The 20785-nt window shown below is 47.4% G+C and overlaps 2 protein-coding genes across 2 annotated transcripts in view; one reads left to right on the top strand and one right to left on the bottom strand.

Moving 5' to 3' along the window:
• The window catches only part of LOC139413965 (ectonucleoside triphosphate diphosphohydrolase 1-like), a 95887-nt gene extending 84636 nt beyond the window's left edge, over positions 1 to 11251 (top strand). Inside the window, exons 7-10 of the mRNA XM_071161855.1 lie at positions 15 to 272; positions 868 to 975; positions 1510 to 1647; positions 8763 to 11251. Coding sequence (XP_071017956.1) covers positions 15 to 272; positions 868 to 975; positions 1510 to 1647; positions 8763 to 8969 — 711 coding nt within the window. The 3' untranslated portion in view covers positions 8970 to 11251. The remainder of the gene's footprint in view (positions 1 to 14; positions 273 to 867; positions 976 to 1509; positions 1648 to 8762) is intronic.
• A 2267-nt stretch (positions 11252 to 13518) lies between these two features.
• The window catches only part of LOC139411368 (thrombospondin-2-like), a 71521-nt gene continuing 64254 nt past the window's right edge, over positions 13519 to 20785 (bottom strand). Inside the window, 3 exon segments of the mRNA XM_071157690.1 lie at positions 13519 to 13681; positions 14106 to 14245; positions 19950 to 20047. Of these exon segments, the coding sequence (XP_071013791.1) occupies positions 13674 to 13681; positions 14106 to 14245; positions 19950 to 20047 (246 nt within the window). The 3' untranslated portion in view covers positions 13519 to 13673.

Genomic DNA, 20785 nt, shown 5'->3' with positions numbered 1-20785 from the left:
TGTCTGTCTGTCAGTCTGGGGACAGCTCAGTGCTAGACCCGTGTTTCCACCCAGGTTATAGTGTTGATCGAAGCTACTTTAGCGTGTACTCCAGCCCATGCGTCATGGCTGGGAAACCCCTCGTCTCCAGGGACAGTTTCACTCACGTAGGAGCAGGAAACGCATCATTGTGCCAGGAAGTAGTCAGAAGAATCTTCAACTTCAGCAGCTGCAGCTTCAGTCGCTGTTCTTTCAACAGGGTCTACCAGCCACCACTACAGGGGCCGTTTGGGGTGAGCTTAACTTTTACCCTAACCCTACATTCTTAGAAAAAAGGGTTCCAAAAGGGTTTTTTCGGCTGTCCCTATAGGATAACCCTTTTTGGTTTCAGGTAGAACCTTCATGGAACCCAAAAGGGTTCTACCTGGAACCAAAAAGGGTTCTTCAATGGGCACCTTCAACAGGGTCTTGTAAACCCCTGGTAACCCCTTCTGGGATTGAATGCAGAACACTTCTTAGTGATGAGAATGACAAGTTGTGAGAAAATTCTCAGAATCATCTGTCTTTTTAATTTAGCTGTCTCTTTCTGTATCTCTCTTTGTCTCTCTCTCCCTCTCTCTCTCCCTCTCTCTGTCTCTCTCTCCCTGTTTCTGTCTCTCTCTGTCTGTCTCTTCTCTCTCCCTCCCTGTCTGTCTCTTCTTTCTGTCTCTCGCTCTCTGTCTCTCTCTCTCCTTCTCTTTCTGTCTCTCTCTGTCTCTTCTCTCCCTCTTTATTTCTCTCTTGTCTCCTCTCTCCCTCCCTTTATTTCTCTCGTCTCACTTTTCTCTCTCCTCTTTCTTCTCTTCTCCTCTCTCTTCTCTGTCTCTCTCCTCTCTGTCTCTCTCTCAGGCATTCTCAGCATTCTACTTTGTGATGAACTTTCTGAACTTGACATCAGGCTCTCTGGAAAGCAGCAGGGAGAAGCTGGAGCGCTACTGTTCTAGACCCTGGACCCAGGTATATACACACACACACATGCTACTGTTCTAGACCCTGGACCCAGGTATATACACACACACATGCTTACACATAATAAGACACGCACTCTACAGACACATGGGTTTTGTGTTGTAAATATGTGGTAGTAGAGTAGTGGCCTGAGGGAACACACGTAATGTGGCATTTTTTAAAATGAAATATAAGGTTTTGTAATATTTTAAATTGTATATAACTACCGTAATGTTGCTGGACCCCAGGAAGAGTAGCTGCGGCCTTGGCAGGAACTAATGGGGATCCATAATAAACCCCAGGAAGAGTAGCTGCTGCCTTGACAGGAACTAATGGGGATCCATAATAAACCCCAGGAAGAGTAGCTGCTGCCTTGGCAGGAACTAATGGGGATCTATAATAAACCCCAGGAAGAGTAGCTGCTACCTCGGCAGGAACTAATGGGGATCCTTAATTAATACAAATACATACACATATAAGCACACATGCACTTTCTCCCAGTCACACTCCTCACTGCACTCGATGTGTAATGTGTGTGTGCAGATCAAACAGCAGCACCCTGATGTGAAGGAGAAGTATCTGGCAGAGTATTGTTTCTCTGGGAGCTACATCCTGTCTCTACTGACTGACGGATACAACTTCACCTCAGACACATGGACAGACATCACGTTCATCAAGAAGGTCAGACACACACCTGGCAATATAAACAGGCCTGTATGAACATGTTATCTGTATTGATAGCTGGTGACTGTTAAGAGATATGTTATGTTGTTAGTAGTTAAATATGCATTAATGTCACACTATCAGTCTTCAAGTTTCACTGTTTTATTGTCACGTGTACAAGTACAGTGAAATGCCTTTTGGGCTGTTTTCCCAACAATGCAGTAATCAATATCAGTATAGTACCACATAATAGACTAAAGTAGAACAAAAACACAGTAGAAATCAGAAGAACATGATAAAGAAAGTATACTATATGCAGGGTCAGTACCATATTAACAATGTGCAGAGATACTGGAGTGATGGAGGTAGAAATTTATACCAAGATGGCATAGCAATCAGACGTCCTTTGTCCTCGGCTTGTCGTGTCCCGTGTATATATATATTTACATCTTTATTCGCATATCTTTTATATATTTTCTTTTCCAAAAACTCAACTTCAAAACACTCTCCTGCTCCACTCCAGCAGGTATATTTCACTGGTCACCCCCAAAGTCAATTCCTCCTTTGGCCTCCTTTCCTTCCAGTTCTCTGCTGCCAATGACTGGAACGAATTGCAAAAATCACTGAAGCTGGAGTCTTATATCTCCCTCACTAACTTTAATTAAGCATCAGTTGTCAGAGCAGCTAACCATTCATTGCACCTGTACACAGCCCATCTGTAGCCCACCCAACTACCTCATCCCCATATTGTTCTTTATTTTTTGCTCATTTGCACCCCAGTATCTCTACTTGCACATTCATCTTCTGCTTCTGTATTTCTGGTCGTAATGTTGGTGAGTTGACGTTGCTCTTATATCAAATAGTTCCTCCCGACAGTATGTAATAAAACCTAAGATTTCCTGGGGTAACAATGTAAGAAATAACACATTAAAAAAATATGCGAAGCGAGGTGGCCGTCTCTGTCGGCGCCAGAAGTCATAACTCCATCATTTCTCTAACATAAGCTGCCTTCGTCGTTTTCGAGGATTTGGCAGTACGTCCGGCCTCACAACCGCAGACCACATGTATGGCGTCACATGGACGAGCGGTTTGCTGATGTCAACGTTGTGAACAGAGTGCCACATGGTGGTGGTGGAGTTATGGTGTAAGCAGGTATAAGCTACGGACAGCGAACACAATTGCATTTTATCAATGGCAATTTGAATGCAGAGATACCGTGACGAGTTCCTGAGGCCCATGGAACATCACCTCATATTTCAGCATGATAAAGCACCACCTCATGTCGCAAGGAACTGTACACAGTTCCTAGAAGCTGAAAATGTCCTAGTTCTTCCCTGGCCTACATACTCACCAGACATGTCACCCATTAAGCATGTTTGGGATGCTCTGGATCGACGTGTACGACAGCATGTTCCAGTTCCCGACAAATATACAACATCTTTGCACAGCCATCGAAGATGAGTGGGACCACATTCCACAGGCCACAATCCCTGATCAACTCTATGTGAAGGAGATGTGTCACGCTGTATGAGGCAGATGGCGGTCACATCAGGTACTGACTGGTTTTCTGATCCTCTTCCCTACCCTTTCTTAAGGTATCTTTGACCAACAGATGCATATCTGTACTCCCAGTTATGTGAAATCCATAGATTAGGGACTAATGAATTCATTAGTTATATGAACTGTAACTCAGTAAAATCTTTGAAATTGTTGCATGTTGCATTTATATTTCTGTTCAGCATTTATCCTGAATCTGGTAATGAATGGTGTGGCTGTTGAACAAGTTGAGGAGACTAAATTACTTGGGGTTACCTTAGATTTAATATTTTGACCATGATAGTTTACAATGGTTGTAAAGATGGGGCCTCCCGGGTGGCGCAGTGGTCTAGGGCATCGCAGCGCTAGCTGTACCACCAGAGATTCTGGGATCTCGCCCAGGCTCTGTCGCAGCCGGCTGCGACCGGGAGGTCCATGGGGCGGCACACAATTGGCCTAACGTCGTCCGGGTTAGCGAGGGTTTGGTCGGAAGGGATATCCTTGTCTCATCGCCCACTAGCGACTCTTGTGGTGGGCCAGGCGCAGTGCACGCTAACCAGGTCGCCAGGTGCACAGTGTTTCCTCCGACACATTGGTGCGGCTGGCTTCCGGGTTGGATGCGCGCTGTGTTAAGAAGCAGTGCGGCTTGGTTGGGTTGTGTTTCGGAGGATGCATGGCTTTCGACCTTCGTCTCTCCCGAGCCCGTACGGGAGTTGTAGCGATGAGACAAGATAGTAACTACTAACAATTGGATACCACGAAATTAGGGCGAAATGGGGATTAAAAAATAAATTTAAAAAAGATGCTCAGATTTCTTGACACCACACTCCTAAAGCAGGTCCTGCGGGCTCTAGTTTGATCTTATCTTGATTATTGTCCAGTCATGTGGTCAAGTGCTGCAAAGAAACACCTAGTTAAGCTGTAGCTGGCCCAGAACAAAGGCACGTCTTGCTCTTCATTGTAATCAGAGGGCTGATATAAATACTATGCATGCCAGTCTCACTTGGCTCAGAGTTGAGGAGAGACTGACTGCATCACTTCTTCTTTTTATAAGAAACAATGTGTTGAAATCCCAAATTGTTTGCATAATCAACTTACACACAGCTCTGACACACACACTTACCCCACCAGAGGTCTTTTGACAGTCCTCTTGTCACGCCCTGACCTGAGTATTCTTTGTTTTCTTTATATACACTGCTCAAAAAAATAAAGGGAACACTTAAACAACACAATGTAACTCCAAGTCCACTTAGGAAGCAACACTGATTGACAATAAATTTCACATGCTGTTGTGCAAATGGAATAGACAACAGGTGAAAATTATAGACATTTAGCAAGACACCTCCAATAAAGTAGTGGTTCTGCAGGTGGGGACCACAGACCACTTCTCAGTTCCTATGCTTCCTGGCTGATGTTTTGGTCACTTTTGAATGCTGGCGGTGCTTTGACCCTAGTGGTAGCATGAGACGGAGTCTACAACCCACACAAGTGGCTCAGCTAGTGCAGCTCATCCAGGATGGCACATCAATGCGAGATGTGGCAAGAAGGTTTGCTGTGTCTGTCAGCGTAGTGTCCAGAGCATGGAGGCGATACCAGGAGACAGGCCAGTACATCAGGAGACGTGGAGGAGGCCGTAGGAGGGCAACAACCCAGCAGCAGGACCGCTACCTCCGCCTTTGTGCAAGGAGGAGCACTGCCAGAGCCCTGCAAAATGACCTACAGCAGGCCACAAATGTGCATGTGTCTGCTCAAACGGTCAGAAACAGACTCCATGAGGGTGGTATGAGGGTCCGACGTCCACAGGTGGGGGTTGTGCTTACAGCCAAACACCATGCAGGACGTTAGGCATTTGCCAGAGAACACCAAGATTGGCAAATTCGCCACTGGCGCCCTGTGCTCTTCACAGATGAAAGCAGGTTCACACTGAGCACATGTGACAGACGTGACAGTCTGGAGACACCATGGAGAACATTCTGTTGCCTGCAACATCCTCCAGCATGACAGGTGTGGTGGTGGGTCAGTCATGGTGTGGGGTGGCATTTCTTTGGGGGGCCGCACAGCCCTCCATGTGCTCGCCAGAGGTAGCCTGACTGCCATTAGGTACCGAGATGAGATCCTCAGACCCCTTGTGAGACCATATGCTGGTGTGGTTGGCCCTGGATTCCTCCTACTGCAAGACAATGCTAGACCTCATGTGGCTGGAGTGTGTCAGCAGTTCCTGCAAGAGGAAGGCATTGATGCTATGGACTGGCCCGACCGTTCCCCAGACCTGAATCCAATTCAGCACACCTAGGACATCATGTCTTGCTCCATCCACCAACGCCACGTTGCACCACAGACTGTCCAGGAGTTGGCGGATGCTTTAGTCCAGGTCTGGGAGGAGATCCCTCAGGAGACCATCCGCCACCTCATCAGGAGCATGCCCAGGCATTGTAGGGAGGTCATACAGGCACGTGGAGGCCACACACACTACTGAGCCTCATTTTGACTTGTTTTAAGGACATTACATCAAAGTTGGATCAGCCTGTAGTGTGGTTTTCCACTTTGATTTTGAGTGTGACTCCAAATCCAGACCTCCATGGGTTGATAAATTTGATTTCCATTGATAATTTGTGTGTGATTTTGTTGTCAGCACATTCAACTATGTAAAGAAAAAAGTATTTAATAAGAATATTTTATTCATTCAGATCTAGGATGTGTTATTTTAGTGTTCCCTTTATTTTTTTGAGCAGTTTATTTTGGTTAGGTCAGGGTGTGACATGGGTGATGTATTTGTTTTGTACTGTCTAGGGGTTTTGTAGGTTTATGGGGTTGTTTACCATTGAGGTGTTTATGTATGACTATGGTTGCCTAGATTGGTTCTCAATTAGAGGCAGTTGCCTGTGTCTGCACATTTAGATTATATAGCGTCACCGTCGTTTGTTGTTTTGTAAGTTTGTTTCAGTGTTCTTTCTTCATTAAATATAGAACATGTATTCATATCGGTCATTGGTCTCCTCACTACGACGATCTGGAGACCAAGGCGCAGGGTGATAAGAATACATGTTCTATATTTAATGAAGAAAGAACACTGAAACAACAGCAGCACGGCCAGGTGAAGTACTCCAGGAGAAGTACTCCAGATATAACAAACTGACCCTAGCCCCCCGACACATAAACTAATGCAGCATAAATACTGGAGGCTGAGACAGGAGGGGTCAGGAGACACTGTGGCCCCATCCGAGGACACCCCCGGACAGGGCCAAAGAGGAAGGATATAACCCCACCCAATTTGCCAAAGCACAGCCCCCACACCACTAGAGGGATATCTTCAACCACCAACTTACCATCCTGAGAAGAGGCTGAGTATAGCCCACAAAGATCTCCGCCACTGCACAACCCAAGGGGGGGCGCCAACCCAGACAGGATGACCACATCAGTGACTCAACCCACTCAGGTGACACACCCCTCCCAGGGACGGTATGAGAGAGCCCCAGTAAGCCAGTGACTCAGCCCCTGTAATAGAGTTAGAGGCAGAGAATCCCAGTGGAAAGAGGGGAACCGGCTAGGCAGAGACAGCAAGGGCGGTTCGTTGCTCCAGAGCCTTTCCGTTCACCTTCACACTCCTGGGCCAGACTACACTCAATCATATGACCCACTGAAGAGATGAGTCTTCAGTAAAGACTTAAAAGGTTGAGACCGAGTTTGCGTCTCTGACATGGGTAGGCAGACCGTTCCATAAAAATGGAGCTCTATAGGAGAAAGCCCTGCCTCCAGCTGTTTGCTTAGAAATTCTAGGGACAATTAGGAGGCCTGCGTCTTGTGAACGTAGCGTACGTGTAGGTATGTACGGCAGGACCAAATCAGAGAGATAGGTAGGAGCAAGCCCATGTAATGCTTTGTAGGTTAGCAGTAAAACCTTGACATCAGCCCTTGCTTTGACAGGAAGCCAGTGTAGGGAGGCTAGCACTGGAGTAATACGATCATTTTTTTTGGTTCTAGTCAGGATTCTAGCAGCCGTATTTAGCACTAACTGAAGTTTATTTAGTGCTTTATCCAGGTAGCCGGAAAGTAGAGCATTGCAGTAGTCTAACCTAGAAGTGACAAAAGCATGGATTAATTTTTCTGCATCATTTTTGGACAGAAAGTTTCTGATTTTTGCAATGTTACGTAGATGGAAAAAAGCTGTCCTTGAAATGGTCTTGATATGTTCTTCAAAAGAGAGATCAGGATCCAGAGTAACGCCGAGGTCCTTCACAGTTTTATTTGAGACGACTGTGCAACCATTAAGATTAATTGTCAGATTCAACAGAAGATCTCTTTGTTTCTTGGGACCTAGAACAAGCATCTCTGTTTTGTCCGAGTTTAAAAGTAGAAAGTTTGCAGCCATCCACTTCCTTATGTCTGAAACACATGCTTTCATTGAAATGTACAGCTAATGTGTCATCCGCATAGCAGTGAAAGTTAACATTATGTTTTCGAATGACATCCCCAAGAGGTCAAATATATAGTGAAAACAATAGTGGTCCTAAAACGGAACCTTGAGGAACACCGAAATTTACAGTTGATTTGTCAGAGGACAAACCATTCACAGAGACAAACTGATATCTTTCCCGACAGATAAGATCTAAACCAGGCCAGAACTTGTCCGTGTAGACCAATTTGGGTTTCCAATCTCTCCAAAAGAATGTGGTGATCGATGGTATCAAAAGCAGCACTAAGGTCTAGGAGGACGAGGACAGATGCAGAGCCTCGTCATTTACCACCTTCACAAGTGCAGTCTCAGTGCTATGATGGGGTCTAAAACCAGACTGAAGCATTTCGTATACATTGTTTGTCTTCAGGAAGGCAGTGAGTTGCTGCGCAACAGCCTTTTCTAAAATGTTTGAGAGGAATGGAAGATTCGATATAGGCCGATAGTTTTTGATGTTTTCTGGGTCAAGGTTTGGCTTTTTCAAGAGAGGCTTTATTACTGCCACTTTTAGTGAGTTTGGTACACATCAGGTGGATAGAGAGCCGTTTATTATGTTCAACATAGGAGGGCCAAGCACAGGAAGCAGCTCTTTCAGTAGTTTAGTTGGAATAGGGTCCAGTATGCAGCTTGATGTTTTAGAGGCCATGATTATTTTCATCATTGTGTCAGTAGTGCACCATACACACACTTACCCCACCAGAGGTCTTCTCACAGTCCTCTAATCCAGAACAAATTCCATAAAGCGTACAGTAATATATAGAGCCATAATTGCATCTCATATTGCTCAAATAAACAGAAAACCTGGTTTCAAAAAACAGATAAAGCAACACCTCATGGCGCAACGCCGCTCCCCTATTAGACCCAGATAGTTTGTGTGTATGTAGTGATCTGTGTGTGCCTTTTTTAAATTTATTTAGTTCTGTCCATGTAGTTCATGGTTTGTGTGGACCCCAGGAAGAGTAGCTGCTGCTTTTGCAACAGCTAATGGGGATCCTAATAAAATACCAAAATACCAATCATTTAGATTCAATATCATGACCTAAACAATGTTCTCTTGACTTTCTGAAATATATCTTCAACACTGACTGTGATGTGTGCGTGTGCGTGTGCGTGTGTGCTTGCGTGTGTGTGTGCGTGTGTGTAGATTTCAGGTAGTGATGCAGGTTGGACGTTGGGCTACATGCTGAATCTGACCAATATGATTCCAGCCGAGGCTCCAGACACTCCTCCTCTTCCTCACGCCGGCTACGTCACCCTCCTCTTCTTCATTTCTCTTCTCCTCTTCTTCCTCCTCTTCCTCTGTTTCCGATTCCTGAGGCTGCGCCGCAACTCCCAGACACAGATGATATAGACACGCTGGACACCATAAGGACACTGTGTGTGTGTGTGTGTGTGTGTGTGTGTGTGTGTGTGTGTGTGAACTATGTGAACATGATGTTTATAAAATGTATCTCATGTTGTCATGCTTCTTATTCTCCAGTAAAGTTCAGATGTATAAAACAAACTGACCTTACTGTCATTTACTGTCTCTTTGAAAGAATGTTCAAATTAAATACTCACCTGACATATTCAAATGATGTAAAAATTACGGATTGACTATATGAACAGGTTTATAAAAGGTGTATAACAGGTTTATTACAGGTTTGTGTTGGCTATATGAACAGGTTTATAAAATATTTATAACAGGTTTGTATTGACTATATGAACAGATTTATAGCAGGTTTGTATTGACTATATGAACAGGTTTATAACAGGATTGTATTGACTATATGAACAGGTTTATTGCAGGTTTGTATTGACTATATGAACAAGTTTATAAAAGGTGTATAACAGGTGTAAAACAGGTTTATAACAGGTTTATTGCAGGTTTGTGTTGACTATATGAAAAGGATTATAACAGGTTTGTATTGACTATATGAACAGGTTTATAACAGGATTGTATTGACTATATGAACAGGTTTATAACAGGATTGTATTGACTAAATGAACAGATTTATAACAGGATTGTATTGACTATATGAACAGGTTTGTATTGACTATATGAACAGGTTTGTATTGACTATATGAACAGGTTTATAACAGGTTTGTATTGACTATATGAACAGGTTTATAACAGGATTGTATTGACTATATGAACAGGTTTATAACAGGTTTATAACAGGATTGTATTGACTTTATGAACAGGTTTATAACAGGATTGTATTGGCTATATGAACAGGTTTATAGCAGGTTTATAACAGGATTGTATTGACTATATGAACAGGTTTATAGCAGGATTGTATTGACTATATGAACAGGTTTATAACAGGATTGTATTGGCTATATGAACAGGTTTATATCCGGATTGTACTGACTATTTGAACAGGTTTATAACAGGATTGTATTGGCTATATGAACATGTTTATAACAGGATTGTATTGACTATATGAACAGGTTTATAGCAGGATTGTATTGACTATATGAACAGGTTTATAACAGGATTGTATTGGCTATATGAACAGGTTTATAGCAGGATTGTACTGACTATTTGAACAGGTTTATAACAGGATTGTATTGGCTATATGAACATGTTTATAACAGGATTGTATTGACTATATGAACAGGTTTATAGCAGGGTTGTATTGACTATATGAACAGATTTTAACAGGTTTATAATAGATTTACAACAGTTTTGTTTTGGCAGCTTTAGAGCAGGTTTGTACTGACTTCATAAGACGTTTATAATAGGTTTACAATGTGTTCATATTTTGTATGTGAACAGGTTTATAAGAGGTTTATTTTATTTATTATGGATCCCCATTAGTTCCTGACAAGGCAGCAGCTACTCTTCCTGGGGTTTAGTATGGATCCCCATTAGTTCCTGCCAAGGCAGCAGCTACTCTTCCTGGGGTTTATTATGGATCCCCATTAGTTCCTGCCAAGGCAGCAGCTACTCTTCCTGGGGTTTATTATGGATCCCCATTAGTTCCTGCCAAGGCAGCAGCTACTCTTCCTGGGGTTTATTATGGATCCCCATTAGTTCCTGCCAAGGCAGCAGCTACTCTTCCTGGGGTTTAGTATGGATCCCCATTAGTTCCTGCCAAGGCAGCAGCTACTCTTCCTGGGGTTTAGTATGGATCCCCATTAGTTCCTGCCAAGGCAGCAGCTACTCTTCCTGGGGTTTATTATGGATCCCCATTAGTTCCTGCCAAGGCAGCAGCTACTCTTCCTGGGGTTTATTATGGATCCCCATTAGTTCCTGCCAAGGCAGCAGCTACTCTTCCTGGGGTTTAGTATGGATCCCCATTAGTTCCTGCCAAGGCAGCAGCTACTCTTCCTGGGGTTTAGTATGGATCCCCATTAGTTCCTGCCAAGGCAGCAGCTACTCTTCCTGGGGTTTAGTATGGATCCCCATTAGTTCCTGCCAAGTCAGCAGCTACTCTCCCTGCTACGGTATAGAACAGAAACATTACATCATTCTCTGGAATGCTCTTTAGGTTTTTTCACCCAAAGACATCGTAAATCTCCTGTCAGCGTTATCTCCCAGAAGCCCACCCTCAGTAGAACACACAATAGTTAACAAAATACTATATTCTGTCAAATAAAACAACCCTTATAATGCAATACAGGTTTGTGTTGCCTTAATGAAGAGGTTTATAACAGGTTTGTATTGACTTAATGAAGAGGTTTATAACAGGTTTGTATTGACTATATGAACAGGTTTATAACAGGTTTGTATTGACTATATGAACAGGTTTATAACAGGTTTGTATTGACTATATGAACAGGTTTATAACAGGTTTGTATTGACTATATGAACAGGTTTATAACAGGTTTGTATTGACTATATGAACAGGTTTATAACAGGTTTGTATTGACTATATGAACAGGTTTATAACAGGTCTGTATTGACTATATGAGCAGGTTAAAACTTATTATGGCTCAAATCCAGTTAACGGGATCGATTTGACAACATCCGGTGAAATGGCAGAGCACAAAATTAAAAAAAAATATTATAAATATTTAACTTTCAGGTTAACTTCTGGAGGGAAGTGGTGGAGGGAGGACTGGAGGAGGGAGGACTGGAGGAGGGAGGACTGGAGGACTGGAGGAGGGTGAAGTGGTGGAGGGAGGACTGGAGGAGGGTGAAGTGGTGGAGGGAGGACTGGAGGAGGGTGAAGTGGTGGAGGGAGGACTGGAGGAGGGTGAAGTGGTGGAGGGAGGACTGGAGGAGGGTGAAGTGGTGGAGGGAGGACTGGAGGAGGGTGAAGTGGTGGAGGGAGGACTGGAGGAGGGTGAAGTGGTGGAGGGAGAACTAGAGGAGGGTGAAGTGGTGGAGGGAGGACTGGAGGAGGGTTAAGTGGTGGAAGGAGGACTGGAGGAGGGTGAAGTGGTGGAGGGAGGACTGGAGGAGGGTGAAGTGGTGGAGGGAGGACTGGAGGAGGGTGAAGTGGTGCAGGGAGGACTGGAGGAGGGTGAAGTGGTGGAGGGAGGACTGGAGGAGGGTGAAGTGGTGGAGGGAGGACTGGAGGAGGGTGAAGTGGTGGAGGGAGGACTGGAGGAGGGTGAAGTGGTGGAGGGAGGACTGGAGGAGGGTGAAGTGGTGGAGGGAGGACTGGAGGAGGGTGAAGTGGTGGAGGGAGGACTGGAGGAGGGTGAAGTGGTGGAGGGAGGACTGGAGGAGGGTGAAGTGGTGGAGGGAGGACTGGAGGAGGGTGAAGTGGTGGAGGGAGGACTAGAGGAGGGTGAAGTGGTGGAGGGAGGACTGGAGGAGGGTGAAGTGGTGGAGGGAGGACGGGAAGAGGGTGAAGTGGTGGAGGGAGAACTGGAGGAGGGTGAAGTGGTGGAGGGAGGACTGGAGGAGGGTGAAGTGGTGCAGGGAGGATGAAGTGGTGGAGGGAGGACTGGAGGAGGGTTAAGTGGTGGAAGGAGGACAGGAGGAGGGTGAAGTGGTGGAGGGAGGACTGGAGGAGGGTGAAGTGGTGGAGGGAGGACTGAAGGAGGGTGAAGTGGTCTAGGGAGGACTGGAGGAGGGTGAAGTGGTGGAGGGAGGACTGGAGGAGGGTGAAGTGGTGCAGGGAGGACTGGAGGAGGGTGAAGTGGTGGAGGGAGGACTGGAGGAGGGTGAAGTGGTGCAGGGAGGACTGGAGGAGGGTGAATTGGTCGAGGGAGGACTGGAGGAGGGTGAAGTGGTGGAGGGAGGACTGGAGGAGGGTGAAGTGGTGGAGGGAGGACTGGAGGAGGGTGAAGTGGTGGAAGGAGGACTGGAGGAGGGTGAATTGATCTAGGGAGGACTGGAGGAGGGAGGACTGGAGGATGGTGAATTGGTGCAGGGAGGACTGGAGGATGGTGAAGTGGAGCAGGGAGGACTGGAGGAGGGTGAAGTGGTGCAGGGAGGACTGGAGGAGGGTGAAGTGGTGGAGGGAGGACTGGAGGAGGGTGAAGTGGTGGAGGGAGGACTGGAGGAGGGTGAAGTGGTGGAGGGAGGACTGGAGGAGGGTGAAGTGGTGGAGGGAGGACTGGAGGAGGGTGAAGTGGTGGAGGGAGGACTGGAGGAGGGTGAAGTGGTCGAGGGAGGACTGGAGGAGGGTGAATTTGTCGAGGGAGGACAGGAGGAGGGTGAATTGGTCGAGGGAGGACTGGAGGAAGGTGAAGTGGTGGAGGGAGGACTGGAGGAGGGTGAAGTGGTGGAGGGAGGACTGGAGGAGGGTGAAGTGGTCGAGGGAGGACTGGAGGAGGGTGAAGTGGTCGAGGGAGGACTGGAGGAGGGTGAAGTGGTCGAGGGAGGACTGGAGGAGGGTGAATTGGTCGAGGGAGGACTGGAGGAGGGTGAATTTGTCGAGGGAGGACAGGAGGAGGGTGAATTGGTCGAGGGAGGACTGGAGGAGGGTGAATTGGTCGAGGGAGGACTGGAGGAAGGTGAAGTGGTGGAGGGAGGACTGGAGGAGGGTGAAGTGGTGGAGGGAGGACTGGAGGAGGGTGAAGTGGTGGAGGGAGGACTGGAGGAGGGTGAACTGGTGGAGGGAGGACTGGAGGAGGACGGAGGGGTGCAGCATTATCTCAGTATGAACAGATCTCAGTTATCTGGAAGAGATTGGGAGAAGAAAAACACAAAAAATGTATTTTACTGACGTGTGTGTGTGTCTGTGTGTTTGTGTAGGTGTGCATGTGTGTATGTATGTTTGTGTGGGTGTACGTGTGCGTCTGTGTATTTGTATGGGTGTATGTTCGTGTGTGTGTGTCACCTATCTGAGGTCAGAGAAGATGATGTGTGTGTGTGTGTGTGTGTGTGGGTGTGTGTGTGTGTGTGTGTGTGTCTCACCTCTACAGGTGTATCTGAGGTCAGAGAAGAGGGTGTGTGTGTGTGTGTGTGTGTGTGTGTGTGTGTGTGTGTGTGTGTGTATGTGTGTGTGTGTCTCACCTCTACAGGTGTATCTGAGGTCAGAGAAGAGGGTGTGTGTGTGTGTGTGTGTGAGAGAGTGTGCGTGTGTGTGCGTGTGTGTCTCACCTCTACAGGTGTATCTGAGGTCAGAGAAGAGGATGTGTTCTTGTGAGAAGACAAACAGTCCGAGTCTCCCTCCAGCCAGAGTTCTGTCATACACCGGCCCAGAGTCAGCTAGGATGGACCTGCCCTCAGACACCACTATCCTGCACACACACACACACCCCGAGTCAGCTGGAAGAGACACCATCAAACACCACTACTGCACATACACAAAGAGGTTAGATGCCAAGTTCAGAGGTTAATTAGATACCTAATGAAGCCAGTATTGGGTAGGTGGATGAGGATGGGAGTAACTGTTGGGTTAGAGTTAGTTAGGGTTAGAATTATTTAGGATTAGTTAGGATTAGAGTTAGAGTTAGTCAGGGTTAGAGCTAGTTAGGGTTAGAGTTAGTTAGGGTTAGGATTAGTTGGGGTTAGGATTAGTTAGGGTTAGTTAGGGCTAGAGTTAGTTAGGGTTAGAGGTTAGAGTTAGTTAGGGTTAGGTTTAGTTAGGTTTAGAGTTAGTTAGGGTTAGTTAGGGTTAGGTTGTTCGGTGGAGCAAACAGAGACACGGAGGAAGGCAGGAGAGAGAAGCTATGAGCAGCAGACCAAGACACGACTGTGGGCTTTGTTCCAAGCAGAATATCATGCGGCTAGACCGACATTTCAAGTCTGTACATGCACTTAAGGGCGTTACTATGGAATGGACGAATGCTATGCAATCTAGCCGGGTTTCGACTGAGAGACAGCAGCCCGAATCAGGGCAGTATATGCAGCCTGACAACGGTGTTGAACCGCGGCTGGAGAACCCTGTGATTTTGCAGTGTTTTGAAAGTGAGTTGTCCGTGGAGCAGCAGCTGGTGGACGAGGGTGAGCAGTCAGCCGTGGTGGATCAGCAGCTGGTGGACGAGGGTGAGCAGTCAGCCGTGGTGGATCAGCAGCTGGTGGACGAGGGTGAGCAGTCAGCCGTGGTGGATCAGCAGCTGGTGGACGAGGGTGAGCAGTCAGCGGTGGTGGATCAGTAGCTGGGGGACGAGAGTGAGCAGGCGGCGGGTGCGTCGGCAGCGGTGCAGCCAACCAGTCAGGTCGGTAGTGAACCATGCTCGGAACCGAGGGAGCAAAGCTGCGTCGTGGCGACTTCCACGTAGAGCGAGAGTGATGAAGACTGTGGCGTGCCGTCCAGAATTGAGGTTTGGAGTAATGCAATTTTGACTCAATATGAACACTATATTACGGGTAGAAACCCTTCAGTTAAACAAATTGACAATAGTCGCACAAGTATATCCCGAGTACGGGAATTCCTCCGCATTATGTCAGAGGGCAAGGCCGACGAAGGACTGTGTTTTCTGAATAACTACAGACGTGTCTGAGTGGTATGGCCAATGTGACGACCGTGGTTTGGCACCATCCACGTTAAAAATGTACCGAGCCGATGTTCCCTCGAACATTATCTTATTCAGTTCCGGCCAAATGGTATGCAAGCTAAGGTCAGTGGAATTCGAAAGATGTTACTCTGCTTGGCGAAGATGGACAGGGACTCGCGGCAGAGCCAGGCAACGCACAGGGCAACATTTTGCAAACGCTGCAGGGTCGAGGTGCTCAGCGCTGCAGAGTTAAAATGCTTTGTTGAGCTAAGTAATCAAGCAATTCCTTCAGTTCTCAGTAGGTTGGAGGTCAGAGCCACCTGCTCTGACAGGCGTAGGTTTGCAGCTCTCATGTCCAGCCGGTTGGCCATATCTAATGGCACTCGACGATCCCCAGTCACCATGTTCAGTGAGAGTGATTTTACTGAAGTAACCCCGGAAGGTGGGGGTTATCAGATGTGCGTTGCGAGCCACAAAACAAACTATAGCTTCGGGGTGTGCAGAATTGTTATATGTGAGGAGGAATACACTTGGCTTAAACGATTCCATCAGATCAGGCCTCATCTGAGTGGAATGACCTCAGACACAAAACTCTTCTTTATCACATCCCGTGGTCAACCGTATGGTAATCTGTGTGAGTATGTGGGCCAAATATTTGCAGAGTTTGGCATTGGAAGTAAAGTGACCGGTACAATTCGACGAAGTGTTGCCACATTGAACTTTAACTAAGGGTCGGTTACAGACCGGGGAACTGTGGCTGACCATATGTGTCACTCTCTGGAAACGCAGGCACGGCACTACCGGTACCATAATTTGCCCAAAAATGCCAGCCGGGCCCGGACATTGATTGAGGGACAAATAAATCCATGATTAACTGATTAAATGAGGTATATTTGTTTGAAATTCACCCTCGTATTTGTGTCATTATGCATTAAAATGATTTAAAATGGGTTTCATTTTGGGTTACCAGGTGCCTATTTTCAATCACCAGTTGCAAATAAAACATAAATAAAAAATAAAAAAATTGAAATGTTTGGACTTAGTCATTTTTCACAACTATTTTTGAAACCTCCATACATGTACCTTTGGCGCCCTCCAGTGAATTTTCCCCAGTAGTACGCTACTGCCATAGGGGGCATGAATATTAGGAGTCCCGGTAAATGTATTTAGAACCGTATTTTTATTTTTGGGTTACCAGGAGCCTATTTTCAATCACCAGTTTCACAGAGGTATATCCTAATCCGCATCCACAAAAATATTTTAAACCTTCCATAAAGCACTCAGGACGGCCCCCATTGATAGAGGGCCGTAGTAGGGTGCTCCCATAGCGGGCATGGATATCTGGAACACCGGTAAATGCATATAGAACCGTGTTTCATTTTGGGTTACCAGGTGCCGATTTTCAATCACCAGGTGCACACGGCTGTGACAATTTGGGACTAATTTTCAAAAAATGATTAAAAATACTTCCTGAAGGGCTAGAGGTCCCAAATTTCGGCTCATACCCTCTCTCGTGATGGGCAACAATTACACCATGTACAAAAAAAGTTATCAACAGCCCCCTATGCGCCCTGTAACGTGCACTTTTTTCCCCAAAACTTAAAACACGATTTCCTATTAAAATGTTTTATACAAAAACGGTTTTAATTCAATGGAAATGCTCGTCTATCTGTGCCCTTTCGTGCAAAAAAATAAAAAACATCCAGATTGGAGGTGTACTTTTTGATTTATTCACGTTTTGGTGTACCTGAATTTGACCCCCAATGGCGGGGCACACAGAAGCCCTATGAGGTTCAGGGCTTATGTCGATAATTTGGCCTGCCCGCTAATGACACACTCAGTGGCGGGTGGACCAGACAGGTACCGGCGCGAAATCAGAAACCTGGTTTTTGACAACAAGACTTCCATGTCCTAGAGAGACGGGGGTGGTGTCAAACTGCTCAGCCCGAATAGAAAATGAGTAATGGACATTGAGGGATGTGAGCCCCTCGGAACCATGGTACTTTGGACCTTTTCCGCCGGAGACCGATTTGGTGGTTTGACCAGCCCCTTCGGCGCCCGATTTGTCCTAACTTTTGATCCATGTTTCCCAGCTTGGTGGTGGGAGGATATTGAGCTCTGGCCTGGGCAGGTGCTCTATCCTAGCTATTACCTTGTGGGTTTGGTTCATCAATGACCATGGTTCTGGTCCAATGAAGGTGCCCGTCCCTTTGGCGACCGATTGGTGGTTGTTTAGCCCCGGTGAGGGCTAGCTCTCCAGTCCAGTCCCACTCTTGGTTCACGGTGCGTCTCCATGGTTCTCCTCTGTTGTCCAGCCAGTGTAATTTCCTCTGACCGATTTGCATCCGTTGCAGCCTCTATCGGCCGGCCTTTGGCTGGTGTTCTGATGGATTGTTCCCCCCGCCCCACGTGGATTGGCCTCTATCGGGGGAGCCCCTTTCAGAGATGATTGACCCCCTATTTCAATACACTCCAGCCGCGCACCGTTCGTGCGAGATCCAGCCAAACTGTCTGACCCAGTGGCCCTTCATTGGTGTTCCGGTGCGGGGAGCGACACGCCCAGGCTGCGAAGCATGTGGTGATGGTCATCCCGTAACGCATCGGTGCCAGAGACACATATTCTCAAACCCTGTCTTTAAAGTGGACCTACCCGGCTGACCCAAGCGGTCTGACCGAGGTTGTGGTTCTGTTTTTGCCCGGTTGATGGCGTTCCGAATGTACCCTCCAGCTAGACAAGAGACCTCTCGAGAGGCACCCCGGCACCTGTGGCCTCGGTCATGGGCAGTTCAAGGCCTCCCTCTGGGCGCACGGTGGATCGCACCAGGGCCTCCTCCCCTGACGGGATAGGACCGGTCCCTGGTTGTTCTTTGCTTAGTGCGACCAGGTACAACCTCTATGTTGTGGGTGGCTACCTGGTTGATCCTGCCAGTAGTATTTGCTTGTCTAAAATATGAAGCCATGCAAGTCTAAGTACACACGGCCGGTAGAGTGCAACTGCGAATGGCTCATTAAATCAGTTCCTTTGATCGCTCCAACGTTACTTGGATAACTGTGGCAATTCTAGAGCTAATACATGCCAACGAGCGCTGACCTCCGGGGATGCGTGCATTTATCAGACCCAAAACCCATGCGGGCCAATCTCGGTTGCCCCGGCCGCTTTTGTGACTCTAGATAACTTTGAGCCGATCGCGCGGCCTTTGTGGCGGAGACGTCTCATTTGAATGTCCGCCCTATCAACTTTCGATGGTACTTTCTGTGCCTACCATGGTTACCACGGGTAACGGGGAATCAGGGTTCGATTCCGGAGAGGGAGCCTGAAAAATGGCTACCACATCCAAGGAAGGCAGCAGGCGCGCAAATTACCCACTTCCGACTCGGTGAGGTAGTGACGAAAAATAACAATACAGGACTCTTTCGAGGCCCTGTAATTGGAATGAGTACACTTTAAATCCTTTAACAAGGATCCATTAACGAGGATCAAGTATGGTGCCAGCAGCAGCGGTAATTCCAGCTCCAATAGCGTATCTTAAAGCTCGTTTCGGGATCGAGCGCCCAATCTTCTTTCGGGACGGAAGGCGTCTTCCTCTACCTTCATCCTTCAATACAAATGGGTTACCAGGTATACAGAAAAGGGAAAGAGTCCAGAGGCCCAGAGAGAGAGTGGGCAAGCGGACTAAGAAAGGTGGGTGCCCGGCTGGAAAGTACCACCGGCACCTGGTAACCCAGAGGCCAGAGGCCCAGAGAGAGAGTGGGCAAGCAGACTAAAAAAGGTGGGTGCCCGGCTGGAAAGTACCACCGGCACCTGGTAACCCCGAGTCCAGAGTCCATAGGCCCAGAGAGAGAGTGGGCAAGCAGACTAAAAAAGGTGGGTGCCCGCCTGGAAAGTACCACCAGCACTTGGTAACCCATTAGTGTGGCCTTAGGGTGACCAGGTGCACGACATCCGGTTTGGGTCAACAGGTGCACGGGGTTCGTAACAGTGCGGCTATATGCTTTATAGTCCGGGGAAGGGAGCTTAAGTGTGGGTGCCCTGGTTCACCTGGTGTGCGAGGTTGTGGAGGTGGGGGGTGTACCCTGCTGGAATCATCCCCGGAAATATAGGGGTGTTACCCGGGTGATGAGTGAGGTCCTATAGGCCTTTATGTGTCCTCTCATGCCCGGAGAGAGGCCTGTTCCTGGATATTGAGTGATGAGGCCTGTAACCCGGATAGGGAGTTAAGGCCTTTATGCCTGTATGTGTCCTCTCATGCCCAGAGAAAGAGGCTTGTAACCCGGGTAGTGTGTGTGGGCCAATAGGCTTGTGTGTGTAAAGTCATGCCCAGATAGAGGCCTGTTCCTGGATATTGAGTGATGACCTTTAGGCCTGTATGTGTCCTCTCAAGCCCTATATGCATATGGAGGTACCAGGCCAGGGCAGTGGCTTTTGTCCCAGGCCAGGGCAGTGGCTTTTTGGCCTTTTTGGGGTTAGGGTTAGAGTTAGAGTTATGGGTTGGAGGTTAAGTACCTTATGAAGCCGGTCTTGGGTCGGTGGATGAGGTGCCAGCGGTAGGCAGTGTAGTCCTTCCAGCCCATGTTGTTGGGGTCGTGCCACAGTGTGCGAACCTAAAGACCCACACACATAGGTTTACTTCAGGGTTAGAGGTGTGTGTCCTGTGTGTACCTGCTGTATGGTGTTTCCTGCGTGTACCTGCTGTGTGGTGTTTCATGTGTGTACCTGCTGTGTGGTGTTTCCTGTGTGTACCTGCTGTGTGGTGTTTCCTGTGTGTACCTGCTGTGTGGTGTTTCCTGTGTGTACCTGCTGTGTGGTGTTTCCTGTGTGTACCTGCTGTGTGTACCTGCTGTGTGGTGTTTCCTGTGTGCACCTGCTGTATGGTGTTTCCTGTGTGTACCTGCTGTGTGTACCTGCTGTGTGGTGTATCCTGTGTGCACCTGCTGTATGGTGTTTCCTGTGTGTACCTGCTGTGTGTACCTGCTGTGTGGTGTTTCCTGTGTGTACCTGCTGTATGGTGTTTCCTGTGTGTACCTGCTGTGTGGTGTTTCATGTGTGTACCTGCTGTGTGGTGTTTCCTGTGTGTACCTGCTGTGTGGTGTTTCCTGTGTGTACCTGCTGTGTGTACCTGCTGTGTGGTGTTTCCTGTGTGTACCTGCTGTATGGTGTTTCCTGTGTGTAACTGCTGTGTGGTGTTTCCTGTGTGTACCTGCTGTGTGGTGTTTCATGTGTGTACCTGCTGTGTGGTGTTTCCTGTGTGTACCTGCTGTGTGGTGTTTCCTGTGTGTACATGCTGTGTGTACCTGCTGTGTGGTGTTTCTTGTGTGTACCTGCTGTGTGGTGTTTCCTGT

This window comes from Oncorhynchus clarkii, chromosome 1, assembly GCF_045791955.1.
Source record: "Oncorhynchus clarkii lewisi isolate Uvic-CL-2024 chromosome 1, UVic_Ocla_1.0, whole genome shotgun sequence".
In the NCBI taxonomy this organism is placed as follows: domain Eukaryota; kingdom Metazoa; phylum Chordata; class Actinopteri; order Salmoniformes; family Salmonidae; genus Oncorhynchus; species Oncorhynchus clarkii.
The sequence above is the reverse complement of the archived record's forward strand: the minus strand, read 5'-3'. Positions and strand labels throughout refer to the sequence as shown.